The sequence below is a fragment of the Pteronotus mesoamericanus genome, unplaced genomic scaffold (assembly GCF_021234165.1).
Source record: "Pteronotus mesoamericanus isolate MK-2021 breed Mesoamerican mustached bat unplaced genomic scaffold, CSHL_Meso_final contig_130, whole genome shotgun sequence".
In the NCBI taxonomy this organism is placed as follows: Eukaryota; Metazoa; Chordata; class Mammalia; order Chiroptera; family Mormoopidae; genus Pteronotus; species Pteronotus mesoamericanus.
In genome coordinates this window covers 13,012,513-13,031,178 of record NW_026555060.1, presented here as the reverse complement: position 1 = coordinate 13,031,178, position 18,666 = coordinate 13,012,513, and the positions used below count along the sequence as shown (strand labels likewise).

At 35.5% G+C, this 18,666-nt stretch overlaps 1 protein-coding gene across 3 annotated transcripts in view; it reads left to right on the top strand.

The window, feature by feature from the left end:
* Positions 1 to 18,666, top strand: part of MPP7 (MAGUK p55 scaffold protein 7) — a 247,737-nt gene that overhangs the window by 149,998 nt on the left and 79,073 nt on the right. For all 3 annotated transcript variants that reach the window (XM_054592269.1, XM_054592278.1, XM_054592262.1), the window contains exons 6-11: positions 8,242 to 8,373; positions 12,956 to 13,037; positions 13,587 to 13,672; positions 16,984 to 17,058; positions 17,255 to 17,451; positions 17,902 to 17,966. In XM_054592269.1, the coding sequence (XP_054448244.1) occupies positions 8,242 to 8,373; positions 12,956 to 13,037; positions 13,587 to 13,672; positions 16,984 to 17,058; positions 17,255 to 17,451; positions 17,902 to 17,966 (637 nt within the window). The remainder of the gene's footprint in view (positions 1 to 8,241; positions 8,374 to 12,955; positions 13,038 to 13,586; positions 13,673 to 16,983; positions 17,059 to 17,254; positions 17,452 to 17,901; positions 17,967 to 18,666) is intronic.

The window sequence follows — 18,666 nt, the reverse complement described above, 5'->3', positions numbered from 1 at the left end:
TTTCCTTTCTTTTTTTTTAAAGCAGAAGGAAGGTACAGTAGAATATGATATGTATACATGAATTGTTAGTTGAACTAGCAGTTAAAATATGAAAAATGAATTTTGGGGTAGTAATTTGAATATTGTCATTTTTTTAGTGGACAAAGAAAGTAATTATTTACTTTTAAAGATTGCTGTTTCATTTTAAATATTTGTAACACTGAAAAGAAATCTGAGATGAACCTCCAAAGTAATAGTGACATTTTTAAATACAAGAGATAATATGCAACCATTATGTAGCCACTATGGGGAGGTAATAATGACTTTTTTAAACACAATAGATAATATGCAACCAATTATGTGGCCACTATGGGAAGGTAATATATGTATCCTACAGGTTGGCCAACTTTTTGAAAAATTTTATCACTTCCTCAAGTAATTCGTGTCATTGGAGTTGGATCTTCATTCATTTATTCTTGTGTACTTATTTGATAGGCCCTATAGGTACAACTTACAGAAGATGTATATATTAATGAAGATGATAGGAGAAATGTTGGGTAAAAAAAGGGAGCACATTGGAAATAATGTGGAACACAGAGAACTGGTGGAAGGAAACTTCCCAGAGGACGTGTATATAAGTTGAGACCTGAAGGTTGAGTGTGAGGTAACCAAAGCGGGAAGAGGAGAGAGAAAGGAGCTGGGGGTGGGAGGTGAAAAATGTTTTAAGTGAATAGTGTGTGAAATCTCAGAAAGAAAATAACTTGTCAAGTTCTAGGCTGTAAGATACGTTCAGTTTGGCTGAACAGTAGTTTGGGAAAGAGGAGGGGCAAAAGTTTCAAGCTAGAGAGCAGAGGCTCTGCTGGGGGGTGGGGGCATGCGCATCCAGGTTTGCCTGGGATGGGTCTGGTGTGTACCTGTAGTTGCAGCATTATTATTAATAGTCCCCTTTCAACTTCAGTTATTTATTTAGATGATAAATTATGTGATCACCCTAAAAAAGTCTTTTTAAAAAGTCTGAATTTTATCCTAAGGACAGTGGAAAGTCATTGAAAGCAGTATTTAAATAGGCAAGTGACATAATCACTCTATATGGAATATGCGGAATGGTTACCTGGGGTGGGGCAGTGGTGATAAGATGGGAGGAATGGGACACTGGAGGGAGGGAGACCAGCTGGGAGCTTTCAGAAATAATTCAGGTGAAACATAGTTGTTGCCTTAATGACTGAGGTGGGTGAAAGGAAGTGGAGGGTAGCTGGCGTTGGATATAACTTCAAAGCATGGTGTTGAGGCAAGTGGCTAACCGTTGGGAAAAAGCAAGAAACTCCCCTTACTAGAACTATTCTTACTAGAATAGATTGAAGATTAAGTATAAAAAATTAAACAATAATCATGGGATAGAGAAAAACATTCACAACTTTAGGTACACACACACACACACACACACACACACAAAGTAAAAGTTAAAAAAATTCATCAGTGAGGTTAGAAAGAATATTTATATAAACAATTATGATACTTGTCTTAGTAAGTTGATAGTTAATTACTGTAATTTTATCTTTTAGGAAGTACTTTTGAAAATACACAGAAAAACTTATGTGATAATACATAATTATATTTTTAATTCAAACTATAGAGATGTAGAAGCCCCTATCTTCATTGCTTTATTAGTGAAGATGAGCATTCTTTTTGATGTTTAATGATTTTTTATTTTTTCTATGAACTTAACATTTGTTCACATGCCTTTACTTATGACCACTGTTAATTGGCTACATTACTGTTCATTCCTTTTGGTATACATAAATATAACATACATTTTTCCCAATTATAAATAGGATAATAGGATGTACTATTTACTGTTTCTCTGTTTTGTTTTATGGACTTTCAACATTTGGATATTTTGGACTTCTCTTTGAAGCAACATAATTATCTATTTAACATCCCTTAGAGGTGGACATTTCTGTTGCTTCTGTGTTTCTGCCTTATCTAGATACACGATATCTTAAACAAAAACATCTTTTGTATATTACAGAATTTTGTTTGGTCAGTAAATTGTTGGGTTAAATTTAAAATTTTGATAGTTATTGCCATCTTGTCCTTAACAATAATCTAGACAGTTTCTCTCAGTGAACAGTGCTTTCAATAGCACAAGAAGGTTCTTTTTTCCTTTGTCCTCTCAAACCTTGTTTAATTAATGCATATGTTTCTTAGTTTTGCTAGTTAATCACCACTAGAATACAGGATAGGGTGAAAGTAGATTTACAGTTGTGAGTACATGAAACACAAGAGTTTATTCTTGCATTCTAATTTATTAATTACTATATTATTTGCCATACAAACAACTTAAACCTACTTTTACCCCATCCTGTATATGCCAACACTTTTCCTGTATAACTTGTTTGCCCTCAGGTTTTGAATAGTTAGAAAATGACTTGTCATTCTGTAACAATAGACTCATCTGAGGACTGTCAGAGATTTGAGTATTGCACCCGTTCTTTCAATCTGAGAATTGATTGGTCAGTTGCTATATACAAAACCAAGTATTCTTCTACTTAAAAATGCCTACAAAATCTAGTCTTACTGTTCAAATCTTAAAGTCCAAGAAAAAATAAAGTCTAAAAGAAACAATAGGTGATGAGAAAAGGAAAACAGTACTGAATAGCAATAGGCCCAAACAGATATAATAGAATGTTGGTGGCATTTAGGGACACTGATGGAGGGAAATTGATCTCTGCAAAGACTTTGTTTCTAGGGGAAGCAAAGGAAGTCATTAATATGTTAAGAACTATTACTAGGCATCAAATTGTCACATTAAAGATAAGTCAAGCTCTGTGAGGCACCACTGTTCTGTGGCTTATTTTTGATAAAACAGTGAAGTGGTATTGTCTCAAGAACAGGGTATTATTAGTTAGGAAGTCAGGGGGAATTTGGCAGATTTGTAAAAGACAATAAAATAAGATATGTTGAAATTTTTTAGCTTTCTAAAATACTTGTAAGAAATTACTCGTTGCTGGAATACATGTAGAATGGACGACATTTCATTAAAACATGCTAAAAGGGAGGTTAAGCTTCCTTCTGGAGGAATAAATCAGTCACCTTATGAGTTAGATACTTAATTCTGTGGACCTGACAGATACTTAGAACAGAGTTGATTTCAGGGAGTCCAAGGCAATGAGAGGTTGTGAGCCTGATGTGTTGCAAGTCCTAGTGCTCTATTTCCTGCAGATTTGTCTGAGGGACAGGTAAACCCATCAGTTGTGATTGGTAGTTATGGCCCATGGAAACACAATTTTCATTTAGGTATTGCCTTTTGAAAGGAAAATCTTAAAATAGTGAAGGATAAGGTTACCACAGATAAAATAGGAAAATGGACTACAAGGTTACTTTTAGTTGTCCAAAACAGAAATGTCATTTAACCAAAAACAGTTATAAAACAAAGCTACTAAAAATTAGAAACTTGATATCTACAAATCTTAAAAGTGTATTTTGGAATCCAAACATGGAAATCAATACAAAACTAAAAAAGAACATAGCTGGTGTTCTTATTATTGCCTAATGATATAATAATCACTTTATTTTAAAATATGTTCATTAGCTATCTCTATTATTTTTACTGTGTATATGTAAGATAGTTAACATAGATACCTAGATGGTGGGTATTTCTGGTGTTCTTCATTCCTCTGAATGGATCCATAGTCCTATCTGCTGTCATTCTTCCTGGCTGAAAGATTTATTATACTTTTTTTTTAGAATACAAATCTGCTGGTGAATTTCTTCAGCTTTTGTGTATCTAAAAAGTCTTCAATATCCCTTCATTTCTTAAAGGTTTGTTTTTTGTGTTTTTTTTTTTTTTTTTTTTACTAGGTATAGAATTTTAGGTTGACAATATTTTTCTTTGGGTATTTTCTAGATGTTGCTCCATTGTCTTGAAACTTACATTGTTTCTGATGAGAAATGTTGTCATTTTAATCTTTTTCTCTTTTATGGATAATGTCCTCTTTTCCTTTGGATGACTTTCAAATTTCCTCTTTATCACTTGTTTTAAGTAATTTGGTATTACTTCTTTTATGTTTCGTGTGGTTAGATGCATTGAGCTTCTTGAACATGTTGCTTTTTTCCTCAAGTCTGCAGTATTTGCTGCTGTATTTCTTCAGATATTTTTTAGCACCCCTTCTTTCTTTGGAGATGCCAATTATGCATAAATGTTAGGCCATTGAAATTGTCCTACAGGCCAATAATGTTCTTTTCACAGTTTTTCACTATATTTTATCTTTGTATTTCATTTTGGATAGTTATTTTTGGGGTGTGGGAACACTCATCAGTTTTTTTTATAGCAACTAGTGGCAGTTGGCATTTTTTTATGCTGTTTAGGCTTATAAAAGTTTTCACAGGAATGCCCTACTTTGGGATATAGGGGGAAACCTACTTTGGGGGGTTGGATAATTATTTGTTGGGAGAAGGGACTTTCCTACATGCTATTAGGTGATTAGAATTATCCCTGGCCTCTGTGCACTAGATGTCAGTAGCATCCTCCAAATTGTGACAAATCAAAAATACAGTGGTACTTCAGTACTCATTGTTAATTTGTTCCGGAACTCATGACGAGTGCTGAAACCCATGAGTACCAGCAAGCAACGAGTGATGAAGCATTTTCTATTGCAGGTGGTTGATTCTTATAAGTTCTAGCAAGTGTGATGAGTCCTGGACAAGCACCGAGTGCTGAAACATTTTTTTCTCATTGAAATGTTGTGAGTACAGGGTTTGATGCGTTCTGAAGCTGATGAGTACCGAGGTATGGCTGTATCTCTAAATACTTCCAAATGACCCCAGGGGAGTAAAAATGCCCCCAGTTAAGAACTACTGCTCTGTCCTTTCTCATAGTTTTATTTTATGCAAGCCTTGGCTAAGTACTTGGCTAAAGGCTTTGGGCTAACCTCCTGCAGATCTTCAGAGCTCTATCTCTGCGCAGTTCTCTTCTCTCCCATACTCTTCCCTGAAAATTTTAACCCTTAACCTCCCTGGGTTCCCAGCTCCATGTTCTCAACCTTGGGAGACCACTGAGTCCTGCCTGGCTTCTTCTCCCAACACAGTCAGGAAACTCTCTCTAGGTACTAACCTGCAGCATTCCTAGGGCTCATGTTTGTTTCTTGTCTCTCAGTGGTAACTATCCTTCCTCTATCCAGTGTCTTTGAAAGCCATTGTTGCATTATCCTTTTTTATTTAAATTTTTTTCTAGTAGATCTCTGTTAACTTCATCTTGGCCCACATCCTCATTCTTGAATGATACTTTTGCTGGTTATATAATTCTGGGCTGGCTATTATTTTTTTCTAAGTTCTTTCAAGGTATTTTAATAATTTTCTAGTTTCCATTACTGCTGCTGATCAATCCGCTCTCAATCAAATTTTTTTTCCTTTGTGATGATCTTTTTTCTCTGTGATGTTTTGAAGATCTTCTCTTTGTCTTTGGCATTATGCTGTTTCACTATGATGTATACAAGCCTGGGTTTCTTTTTATTTTTCCTGGTTAATAAAGGATATATTGGGCTTCCTGAATATTCAGACCCTGTCTCTTATCATTCTTCAAATATTTGCCATCATTGTCTCTTTGGATATTTCATTATCTTGATGCTGTTAATTCTTTCCCTTTGAAACTCTGATTTGCTACAAAAAGCTCCAACCATAAAGGAAAAAATATTAATTAGGCTCATTAAAATTAGCATCCTCTGTGCATCAAAAAACACTAATACAAAAGTGAAAGTGCCGGTTACCACATGGGAAGATATATTTGTATCATGCATATCCAACAGAATTCTTACAATTAATAAGAAAAGTATGGAATAGAAAAATGTATAATAATTGTGAACCAGCATCCCACAAAAGATGATACTCATATCCGAGAAAACATAAGGAAAGGTTTTCATTATCACTAGCTGTAAGAAAAATGAAATTTTAACCACAAGAAGATACCCATGCACACACAAAATGGCCAAATTTAAACTAATAACATAAAATGTGGGAATTATGTGATGCATCTAGAACTTGCATAAGCTGTTCGTGAGGTTATAATTGGGAAAACTTCATCTACGAATGTTGACTGTACTTATAATTCATGACCTAGAGATTCCACTCTTTAATATACTTAACCAAATTATACATACAAATACACATATATGTGTCAAAAGACATGAAATATTTATAACAGCATTGTTTATGATAGTCAGGAAATGGAAACAATCTAAATGCCTGTCAATTACAGGCTTCATGGATAAAGAAACTGTGGAAGTATTCATATGTTGTAATGCTACATAGCAATGAAAAATGAATGACTGCTGTTACCAGTAGCAGCATGGATGAATCTCAACAATTTACTCTTGGGGCAAAATGAATATGCACTTATAATTCTATAAATACTTATGCAGTATTTAAATAGAGGCAAAACTACCACCTTCAAGGGACTAGAGGCCAGGGTAATTAGGAGCATAATTGAGGGATTCTGGGGTTCAGTTAGAGCTGTATTCCCTGTTTTGGGGATATTTACATGGGAATATTAATTTTTGAAAATTTCTGCTATATGCTTACAAGTTGTGTACTTTACTATGTGTATGTTAGAGTCAATAAAAAAGCTTAATAAATAGACACCATTTCTTTGCTGTCTTTGCACTTCTATTTCAGTAGCTAGCAAATGTTAAACATATGCATGTATGGTTGTAAGTTATGAACATGTATAAAGGCAAAGGAGGTACTGTAAAAATCAAGCTACTGAAGGGGGATCTGCGTCTGTATTGGATTGTTTGGCCAGGTCTTTCTGAGAAAGAGTTATTTGAACTGTGGGAGAAGAGGATAAGGTAAGATTAGAGAGGAATGTAAGACTGGGACATGCTCAAGAGTTTGATCTTCATCCCAAGATCAGTGGGTAGCAGGCTTGTTATGTGATTTGATCTGTTTTAAAATAATTACTTTGCCCTGACTGGTGGGGCTCAGTGGATTGAGCGCCGGCCTGCGACCCAAAAGGTTGGTGGTTTGATTCCTGATTAGGGCACATGCCCATGGTGTTGACTGGGTCCCAGTCGCCTGGTTGATGTATCTCTCACACATCTCACATGTTGATGTTTCTCTTCCTCTCTTCCTCCCTCCCTTCCCTGTCTCTCTAAAAATAAATAAAATAATTACTTTGGCTACACTGTGAGTCATGGCTCTGAAAATGAGCCAAAGGTGAATGCAGTTGGACTATTTCAAAGCTACTGCAATACTCCAGGTAAAAAAGTGATGTCATCAGTGATCCAAGCGCAGGAGTCTGCTGAATTTTTATATAAAAAGTACCTGTTGTTTCTACTCACTGTTGCTGTTGGAGCGTGAGAATGGCTATCAAGGACACATAAATGAATGAGCTGTGTTCCAACAGCTCCATTTACAGAAGCAGGTGGCATAGTTTGCCAAATTTGGTCTAGAGAGAAGATAACAAATGTTAGCATACATTTTGGAAGTAGATTTAACAGGATATGGATTGGATGTTGGAAGTGTAGATGAGAGAAGAGATTTCAAGGTTGATTTCTAGGCTTCTGAGTAGAGAAATTTATGACCATGGCATTGCTGGTAGGGAACAAGTTAGTTAAAAGTCTAGGCCTGCTCACCTGAAATACTGAGTAATGACTTGTAAGGGTTACAATGGTTTTCTCATCTTTGGTCTTACAAGGACAATGTGACAGTGTTTTTTGGCATCTTATCACCATAATTGTCAAGACTAGAAATACTTAACATTTTATCCTTTTCTACACATACTAGTCATCTATTACACTAAAACTTAAAGAGAAAACAAAAGAATGAAAACTAAACAATTGTATTGATCAGTTCTTTTTGTGTTTCCTGGTAATAGTAGGAAAGAAAAAGTGTATAGTTGTCTCAGACTCCTGTTGTTTCATTAACAGTATATCTATAGTCTTTTCTCCCTTCTTTCAAAAGAACACTTCCCCATGCCTGCCCCCAACTGCCATCCTTGTAAGGGCGAACCAGAGAATATACAGACTAGAAAATGTTTTAGGCTGATTCTTGTCATATATTTATGTCATTGGGGACAGGCTGGTAGCTAAATGGACATGCCTTTTGCTCTTTTACATGGTTCTTGTTTGTGAGAGGCTCCTTTTCAAGTAGTTGCCTTATTACCATTGTTACATCAAAATTATAACGCCAATTTCTTTTTCTTTATAGCTTTATGGGTTTGGGGTTTTATATTTGATTAATTTTTTAATCAACCTTGGACTTTGCTAGGCTTTGCTCTCTGTGCATGACACTGTGGCTCAGAAGAATTACGATCCAGTATTGCCTCCTATGCCTGATGATATTGATGATGAGGAAGATTCAGTAAAAATCATCCGCCTGGTCAAAAATAGAGAACCACTGGTAAGTTTTTGTCTACATGTGGTGCCCAGATATAAGTAGATATCATAGTAAAGCCACATCTGATGGGGACATTCCATATATTCTTCTCTTTAAAATATACTTTCTCTGTGCCCTTAAACTGAATTTCAAATAAATGGAACATTTATGTCTAAAGAATATGATTTAGGAAAATGAAAATGAAGGCAAATGAAATGACAGGCATTCTGTTGGTTATAAATAGTAATAATTTTAAAATATGAATTGTTGACATTTATAAAAGAAAGCATAACATGCACCAGTCACAGATGATTTGAGATTAAATGGTGCAACTAAAAATAATTGCTTATGGCTTTTCTAGAAAGCTGATTTATTTTAAAGTAAGGAGGAGAAGTTATTCAAGTGTTTGATGTTTAAAAATATAAATATAAGCATTTATTTTAGCACCAGAATTTATATAATGACGAATTATGTCAAGAGGTCTATGGTAGGCAAAATAATATCCCCCACCCTCAGTCCACAGTGATGTCATGTCCTAAACCTCAGAACCTGTGACTATGCCACCTTACATGCAAAAGGCACTTTCCATGGTTAGTTCAGGGTTTTGAATGGGGAGATTATTCTGGATTATTTGGTGGTCCCGATCTTATCACAAGGGTTCGTATTAAAGTAAGAGAAGGCGGCAGGAGGGCCCTCAGAGAACAGAAGGGGGTGCTATGATGGAAGCAGAGGTTGGAGTGATGTGGCTGTGAGCCAGGAATGACAGAAGCTTCTAGAAAATAGGAAAGGCAAGGACCAGATTTTCTCTTAGATCCTCCAGAAGAATGCAGCCTTGCTGACAACTTTTTAGCCCTGTAATATCCATTTTGGCCTTTGTATTGTTTTAAGCCACTAAATTGGTGGTCATTTATTATAGCAGCCATAGGAAATAAATACAAAGTGTATCCCTATTTTTATAAAACCACATTCAAAAGAAAAATAAATTTCATCATCTAGTATTTGATTTTTAAATGTTTTTTTCTAATTAAGGCATTTCTGTGTTTTTAAAGCAAATAGCAATTGATAACATAATAGTTGCTGGGTTCTATGTTAAGTATTTTACATACATTACATCCTTTCCTCATAATTGGTATGAGGATCATAGCTTTTCTTTTTACAGGCCAGCAAACTAATATTCAGAGAAATGAAGCCACTTACCCAAGGTATGGCAGCTAAAGGGTGGTAGAATCAAGATGCAAACTTGGCTCTTTATTTTTAAATACTATTTTTTTCTTCTATGACATATTGTGTCTTTACACTTTTCCCCTTTGGTTACTTTTTTCTCTTGTTTAAGGTCAACATTGGTATATTGATAAATGTATTGGACACTCGTGCACGGAAAAATGTACATATAAACTTGGATATTATGTAAAGGGATTTATAGAGCCCCCAAAGTTCATCCATGGATATCCTAGGCCCCCTGCGTTCCTAGTTAAGATTGTTTAATTTAGGTTGTACTTTCCTGCTTTTCATCTGTGATTATAACTCTATGCTGGTGCCCTGGCTGGTGTGGCTCAGTGGATTGAGTGGTCTGTGAACTGAAGAGTCACCTGTTTGATTCCCAGTCATGGCACGTGCCTGGGTTTCAGGCCACGTCCCCAGTTGGGGGTGTGTGAGAGGCAACTGATGTGTATATCTCTCACACATTGATGTTTTTCTCTTCTTTCTTCCTCCTTTCCTCTCTCTAAAGAAATAAATAAAATCTTAAGAAAGAAAACACAACAGCACAACTCTATGCTGGTAACTTAAAAAGCTCATGGTTTATATTTTTGAAGTAATATAGTAAGAATAGGTGGTACTCACATTGGATGTACAAAGAGCTATCTCAGGGCCTAGCACCATAAAGTAATTCTTGGTGGATTCTGTGCATCTGCCATATGAAATATATTTTTATTTTGATCAATTCAAAGGTGCCGTAAGTGCTAGCATGAGCATAAAGTATAGTAACTGTCAAAAAATAATAATAAACTAAAAAGTAACGTTGTCAATTAGCTTTGGGAGGTACTGCTCCTTTCCTAAAGGAATTTTATGTCTAGGTGGGGAATTAAAGAGCAAGAAGTGGCAGCCGTCCGCGCTTGTCTTGCTGCTTTACCGACAGATTGGTTTCCCTGGCTTGTTTGGGGGCTGCCCTTTTGGTGTCCTGGATGGTGCATTATAGCAACCTGGTTCGGCAGATCCACTGCCTCTAGCAATTTAAAAATACCTTTGGTGTGTTTGGTATCCTTATTCCTTCAGGTTCCTGTTTGATACCCATATTGCCTGAGGTAAAGAGCCCTCTTTGTTTCCATATTGCCCCACGGGCATGGACTACCATGAAGGCATATTTATAGTCAGTGTAGAAGTTAACATTCCGTCCCTGGGATAATTCTAAGGTGAGAGCTATCAGTTGAGCCCTTTGTGCCAAGGTTCCTGCAGCAAGAGCCTGGGCTTCTGTTACCTTGTTTGTGGTGACTACCTCGCTGTTGACCATTTTCCATGACGCTGCTCCCATCTGTATATAATCTCCAGCCAGGTTCTGTCAGCAGCTGGTCCAGTAGGTACGGTCTGCTGGAATAAACTTTGTCAATAATTTCTAAGCAGTCATGTTGGAGGTCTGAGCCTCTCTCTGAGTCCAGGAGTAGGATGGCCGGGTTTAAGGTAGTAGTGGTTTGTAAGGGAACATTTGGGTTGTTTAATGAAATGACCTGATGTTTTTCCATGCACCCTGCTGTCAGCCAGTACCCTCCTTTTTATTCCAATGGGGTTAGGACCTGGCGTAGTACAAATATGGTAGTAGGTTGCCCCAGAGTGAATGGATTGAATGGTAATTAAGATCAAGAATAGCAATTCTGATTAATTTGCCTTAGACAAGTCCCAACATCACTGCACAATAGTTGTCTATTTTTGGACAAATTATAACCATTTGAGATTCAATTTCTCCTCTGTAAAGTATGGATACATGATATTAGATTAGTAGACTCTCAGGCTTGCTTGAGTGGAAAAGTTTGAGATACATTGTTAAGAGAAGTGAAAGTTGATCTAACCAAACTAATTATTTTTATTAAGAGTATTACATTTCCAGTCATCTTGGCTACAAGTTAACTGTTTAAAAGCAGAAAATACCAGTAATTGGTAAGTCTAAAATTTACGATCATGGAGAGATGCTTATTCAGGTCTTTGGCTTGAATGCATGTATAGGTGATGAAAAATGCCACAAAATCCTCCTATCACCATATTATTTGATTTTTATTGTTATGAGATTTGTCTCTGATAGCCGTCATATGTAAAATATACTTACTACAAATGGATTTTAAATTTTGTTTACATATCTACTTTTTAGTGATACAAATGTGTTTATTAACACATGGGAAAAATTCTACTTTCTTCTTTGGGGTGAATTCTGTCACCACCTAATGCGCTTTGTAAGCCCTGTGATGCAATACAGAATGGCTTTACTGAACCGGTGCCAGTTTCTTGGAAGGGAAAGTCATGAAAAGGTGTTCAAAGTAACCTTTTGAGCCTGATGTTCTTACAAAGCAACACTCAGTTAATCTGCTTCTGAACATCCATAAATGAAGAATTTCTGGATTCTTTTTGAAATTGTTTCCTAATATTACGCCAAAATGTTAGCTCTGTTTGTACTAGGAACAATCCTAGTCCATAAAAACGGTGGACTAAAAGTTCTTTCTTCCATTAGTTTATATTAGCCTTGAGTAAGAAATAAAACTAACTTTGGAGTTTTATGTGTTTTATTTATTATCATCACTGAGTTCATTTACTATAATATTGTAATAGAAAGACCACTGAACTAAAAGTCAGATGACCTGAGCTTTATAGTTTATGTAATCATTTTCTATTCACTTTATCTTTTCTCTGTGTAGTCTACATTTTTTGTGGGGTATTTTTAAAATCTTCTCTTGAGGATACATTTTTATTGATTTTAGAGAGAGAGGAAGGGAGGAAGGAATAGAGAGAGGGAGGGAAAGATGGAGAGAGAGAAAGAGTGGGTGGGGAGAGTGAGTGTGAGAGAGAGACACGCACACACACCCACACTGATATGAGAGAGAAACATTGATCCGTTGCTTCCTGTATGTTCCCCAACTGGGAATCGAACCAGCAACCTAGATATGTGCCCTACCTGGGGATTGAACCTGCAGCCTTTGTGGTGTGCGGGATGATGCTCCAACTAACTAAGCCATCTGGCCAGGGATTTGTGGGGTATTTTAAAGATGAAATGAAATGAGGAAATACTTTAATAGAGTAAAAACAAATAGCACTTAAATACAAGGTATTATAGTGGACAGAAAATATTTGTACTTTCCATGGTGTTGAAGAAGTTGAAGACCTCAAAAATCTTTAAATTTTGCTCTTTAAACCTTAGATGATATGCATGGTAGAAAATTCTGTACCTAGTAATGAGCACTTGTAAGGCACATGGGTATGATGTCTGTTTCTTTGGCCTCATTCTTTTAACTTTTTTGTAGTTGCTTTTTCATTTTTTTCCAGATAAATCTCCTTATTTCTTCCTCCCTCATTGTACCACCCAACACACACATTTACCCAAGCATATTTTTGTTTTTCTTAAAAGGGAGCCACCATTAAGAAGGATGAGCAGACCGGGGCCATTGTGGTGGCGAGAATCATGAGAGGCGGGGCTGCAGACCGAAGCGGTAAGAGTTTAAATGTTAAGTGAATGTAGACAAGTAATGTTGCATTTTATATGTAATATTTTTAATAGAGAACCAGGAGGATAATAATCTTTTGTTGTGATGCAACAAAACAAGAACTAGGATATTTTCCTCTGTGTCAACATGTGGGAACCTATTTTAATAAATGAGAAAGAAATCTCTCTCTACTCTTCTAGTTTGCATGGGCTTCCAAGTTACCCTAAGACTTGTTTCAGTGTTTCTAACTTGAAAGGTACTACTAAAAGCATGCAGCCTTTCAAAAAAGTAAGAATTATTTTATAAGATGAAAATAATGTGCATTTCTAGACACAAGATGCCATTGTCATTTCTCTGCAGCATTATGATGTTGTTTATAGTCTTTGATTCATTGATATGAAGAGACAGGGAATCTGAAACCAGAGAAGCATGAAGATCTTTCCAGTCCTCAGATTTGTTAAGGGAAGCAAACAATGCTTTAAGTGTGGACACGATGGCAAATTAGTTTCTTTTGTGGGTAACACTGCTGATCTACTGAAATTTGTTATTACTCAGGTCTGATTCATGTTGGTGATGAACTTAGGGAGGTAAATGGGATACCAGTTGAAGATAAAAGGCCTGAGGAAATAATTCAGATTTTGGTAAGCCGAAATTTTATTTTAAATTTGCAATAAAAGTAAAATTGAATCACCGTATATCCTACTGGGTTATGAATACAGGATTTGGGTTTAGGAGTCCGGGGTTTCAATCCCAATTCCATCACTTAATCCTTCTGTGTCTTTAGAAAATACCTTAATTTTATTACCTCAGTGTTTTAGTTTGCAAAATGAGAATAAGAAGAGATAAATATCTTACTGCAGTGTTTTGAGGATTAACTGAGCTAAAGAGTTTATTACAAGGCCTGTCCCAAATTAGGTACTTAATAGATGCTGTCTACTCTGCTTTGATGCATTTATCTCCTGTTTCTCCCTTCAACATAACCAGACTATAGGCTATGCTTTCTAGGTATATAAACTAGTAAAACTAATTTAAATGTTTTATGAAATCTAAAACAATTAAATTATATTAGGCCTTGACAATATTAATTCTCCAGTTCATTTGTAAGGATAAAATAAAGGGAAACTGTCCCTCTTGCATATGAAAATATATTAGAAACTACAGAAATAAAAAAAAGTTTAGTATTTCAAAACAGACCTCAGTATATGTGCAAATTCAGTATATGATTATGTTAGCATTTTTATATTAGTGGGGAAACAATGAAATCATTTTGTAAATAGTATTGGATTAATTGATGATTCAGTTAGAAAAAATAAAGGTAGTCCCTATTTTACAGCACACAAAAAAATAAATCCCAGCCCTGGCCAGGTAGCTCATTTGGTTAGAGTGTCATCTCAATATGCCAAGGTTGTGGGTGTGATCCCCAGTAGGGGCACATACAGGAAGCAACTGATGAATGCTTAAATAAATGGAACAACAAATTGATGTTTCTCTCTCTTTCTCCCCTCCTCTCTCTCTCTCAAATCCATTTTTAAAAAAGTTAAAAATAAATAAATCTCAACAAATTAAATATTCAAGTTTAGAAAATAACAAGTAGTAGAGACTTTAACGATGGAAAATTCAAGGAGAAAAAAACGATGACTGTAGAATTGAAAAATATTTGTATATAAGAAGATGCCATACATAAAACTTAAAAGACAAATGAGATTGTAGGAAAAATTTTTCAGTATATATGCTAGAAGGCTAATACTTTAAAATATGGAGAAATCATAAAAATAAGAAAATACATATACAGAAACATTGGTAAAGCATATGCACAGATAATTTATGAAAGAAAACATGTCTGAAAAATAATGTATTAGTGGGGATTAAAAAGATTGATAATCCTGAGAGTTCTGCAGATTATAGGGAAATAGATATGTTTATTTGCTTTTAGTAGTAGGATAAATTAATAGAACTTTTTCAGGTGTCTATGCCAAACTATCAAATTTTAAAATTTGCGTAAACTTTAATCAAGAAATGTAGTTGTTGGAAATTAACCCTAAGGAACTACTGTAAATGTGCATAAACAGATACTTTTTAAAATATTTAGGAACTACTAAGAAGGTTCCATTATTGCCCTAGCTGGTGTGGCTCACTGGATTGAGTGCTGGCCTGTGAACCAAAGGGTCACCAGTTCGATTCCCAGTGTAGGGCACAGGCCTATGTTGCAGACCAGGTGCCCAGCAGAGAGTGCGCGAAATACAACGGCACATTGATGTGTCTCTCCCTCTCTTTCTCCCTCCCTTCCCCTCTCTAAAAATAAATAAATATAATCTTAAAAAAAAAGGTCACATTATTGAATAATCAGTCTTTCATCTACATGATGGATTACTGTGAGATAGTCACAATGGCTGATAGACCTATATGACTCCACAGTGATGGTAATACTAATAATTGCTTATACTGATTGAGCCCTAAATGGCATTGTTCTAAGGGCTTTACATACATTAAAAACACACACAAACAAGAAGAATGTGAAGGGATTATAGAGAAGACTTTTGCTTTCTTTCTGTGCAACTCAGTATTATATGAATTCTTAATAAGATTTGTGAACTATGCCCTGGCCGGGTGGCTCAGCTGGTTGAAGAATCATCCCACACACCAAAAAGGTTGCAGGTTCATTTCCTGATCAGGTACATACCTAGTTTGTGGGTTCAGTCCCAGGTCAGGGCATGTATAGGAGGCAACCGATTGATGTTTCTCTTTCTCCCTTCCTGTCTAAGAGCAATAAAAACATATCCTCGAGTGAGGATTAAAAAAATGATTTGTGAATTACTTTATGATAAGCAGAACAACGATATCACCATTTTGAAGTCACTCTTTTATAAAACTCTAATTATACAGGTAAAGCCCCGTTTTACTTGAGTCTCTGTGCTGTGCTGGAGCTCCTCCTCTGGTTTTTAAGAGCTGATTCTATGCAACTCTCCCAAGCATGGCTTGCGGTGGCTTCACACTGTAAATTGAAACTGGCCATGGCAGGAATATTTGTACCATGAAAATTGGCAAACAAAACAAATCAACGCCTTTTTTAATAGAGTCCTGGTTTACCAGCACACTGTTGACGGTGAGCCTCAGAGAAACCTAGCCATTCTCCCCTTTCTCCTTCCTTCCCTGTCTGCTGGTCTCCCTGCCTTCCTCTTCTTCCCTTCCTCATTCCTCTTAGACACATGCCAGATATTTTCTGCTTTTATGGAGTTTACAATTAGCAGAGATAATAGATATTAAGACATAATTGTATAAATAATTATTTAGATATGATTATGATAAATACTAAAAAGGGAGAGAAATAGAGAATGACATTAAAGGGAGACCTGTTCTTGTTTGAGATAGCAAAGACTTGTGGGTATTACTGCTTGTTTTAACTAAATTTGAATCAATATTCAATCTCTTCATCTTTTAATTAATTTATTACATTTGGTATTTTACTCACTAATAGAATATAAGAGATGAATGTTCTTTACTGTTTTTTCTGATGAGCATTGCAACTAATTGAATTACATAGTTATAACAGCATTCCTGACCATATAGCTATTGTAGTTTCTAAAAACATGGATGCAAATGTAATAGTCTGAGCCTTGCAACTTATCTGTTCTCCATATTTACAATTGTCTGTTTAAGACACTGTGCATAAGTAACTCGACAGGGATGGTAATATATTCCTCGGCATTTTAAAAGTGCACAGGAGGTAAAAGTGGATTTAGTGGTTGATGTTTTTTAACTTATTTGACAAACTTCAGTGCTTTCTCATGTTACAGGAATTTCTAAAAAAATAGGTTTCTTAGTTTGATCTATCGTAAGGGTAGAAACCCCAAGCTTGTAAATTTCCTGATGCATTTAGTGTTCTACCTGTTTTATCTTCTTTCTCCTTGGCTGTAGAAGTTTTCTTATAACTCTTTCTTTCCTCTGAGATCAGGCTCAGTCTCAGGGAGCAATTACATTTAAGATCATACCCAGCATCAAAGAGGAGACACCATCTAAAGAAGGCAAGGTAATCATTACCTTAAAATCGTATTTTTGTTGGGGGGAAGGTCTGATGTTTTTTCATCTAATACATACCCCCTTTGTTATGGCAAGTTTATTTTAATATTCCATTTGAAAAAATTGTTTTTAAATCTGAGTTAGAAGATCGTTGGCCATTTTATATATTTCTATATGTATTCATTTTAAGTCAATTTTTTCTCTAGGTATTTATTAAAGCCCTCTTTGACTATGACCCTAATGAGGATAAAGCAATTCCATGTAAGGAAGCTGGGCTTTCTTTCAAAAAGGGAGATATTCTCCAGATTATGAGCCAAGATGATGCAACCTGGTGGCAGGCGAAGCATGAAGGTGATGCCAATCCCAGGGCAGGCTTGATTCCTTCAAAGCACTTCCAGGAAAGGTGAGCTCCTGGCACGTAAAGATGGCCTTTCTTCAGCTGACCTTTTGTTCTCTGCGAAATATCACTTCAGCACAGTGGTGATAAAATAAGCACCAAAACCTTGCCCTCACGTCCTTTTTCCTTTAGGTCTGGATTTCTGTTTTATCTAACTAAGTATGAATAATAACCAAAAAATAATATGACAGTACCAGGTCGTATTTGGTTTTTGCTGTGAAACAAATGGAAAATAGCACATTAATATCTGAAACTGTATTGATGTTTGTCTGAAAGATGGCAAAAAAGAAGAGTGATTTTTGGGTGGAGAGAATTCAGAAAAATTTGAAAGTAGATGATTTATTTCTTAATTTGAATAACTTTCCAGCTTTTTTCTCAAGACTTTTAATATTTTGGTTTTATATTAATCTTGAGTCTGTACTGAAAATTGATAGGCATATTGACCTTTTTCCCCAGGAGACTGGCTCTGAGACGACCAGAAATAATAGTTCAGCCGCTGAAAGTTTCCAACAGGAAATCATGTAAGTGTGTTAATAAGAATGCGGAGTACCAAATCTTGGTGTTTATTTTTGATTATTAAAGCAGGTATTTGTAGTAGAACAACAGGTCATGTTACCTTGTGAAAGTTTTTGGGTCATTATTTCACAAGTTAGAAACTAAAATATTAGAAATTCAAAATTTAAGTGAATATTTTAACAAAAGGGGTTTAGGAGTTATTTAAAATAAACTCATGACTCTTTAAGAAAAGAACTAATAACTACTGCTCTCTTGACTTTTAAATTTAGGTATTTTATTTCTATAAATGAGGAGGTTTGGGTGAGATATTTCTTGGTAAAGGTTAAGGGGAAAAATTCACCACATTCTTGGAAACAAAAGCAATTGTGCCTAAGAACAATTAATTGTTCTTTCTCTTAGTTCCTTGCTTATCCAGAAATCTTAGTAACTTTGACCTTTAACTTGTCTGTTTGGAGTTATTACCAGCCTAAATTAAAATAAGGGTAAGAAAAAAAAATGATGTACGATTACTGAAAAAGATAGTGTGGATTTAGGTGGATTTTTTTTTTCCTATCAATCCACCTTTCTTTCAGCTTCTATTTACAACCCACGTCTCTTAAGTCCCCATCCCATAAATTTCCTACTTCATGTCTTTTAAGTGTTTCATGGTTCTAGGTATTTTAAGAGTTAAAAAAAAAAACCACCCTTTTTTAGCTTTGAAATTGT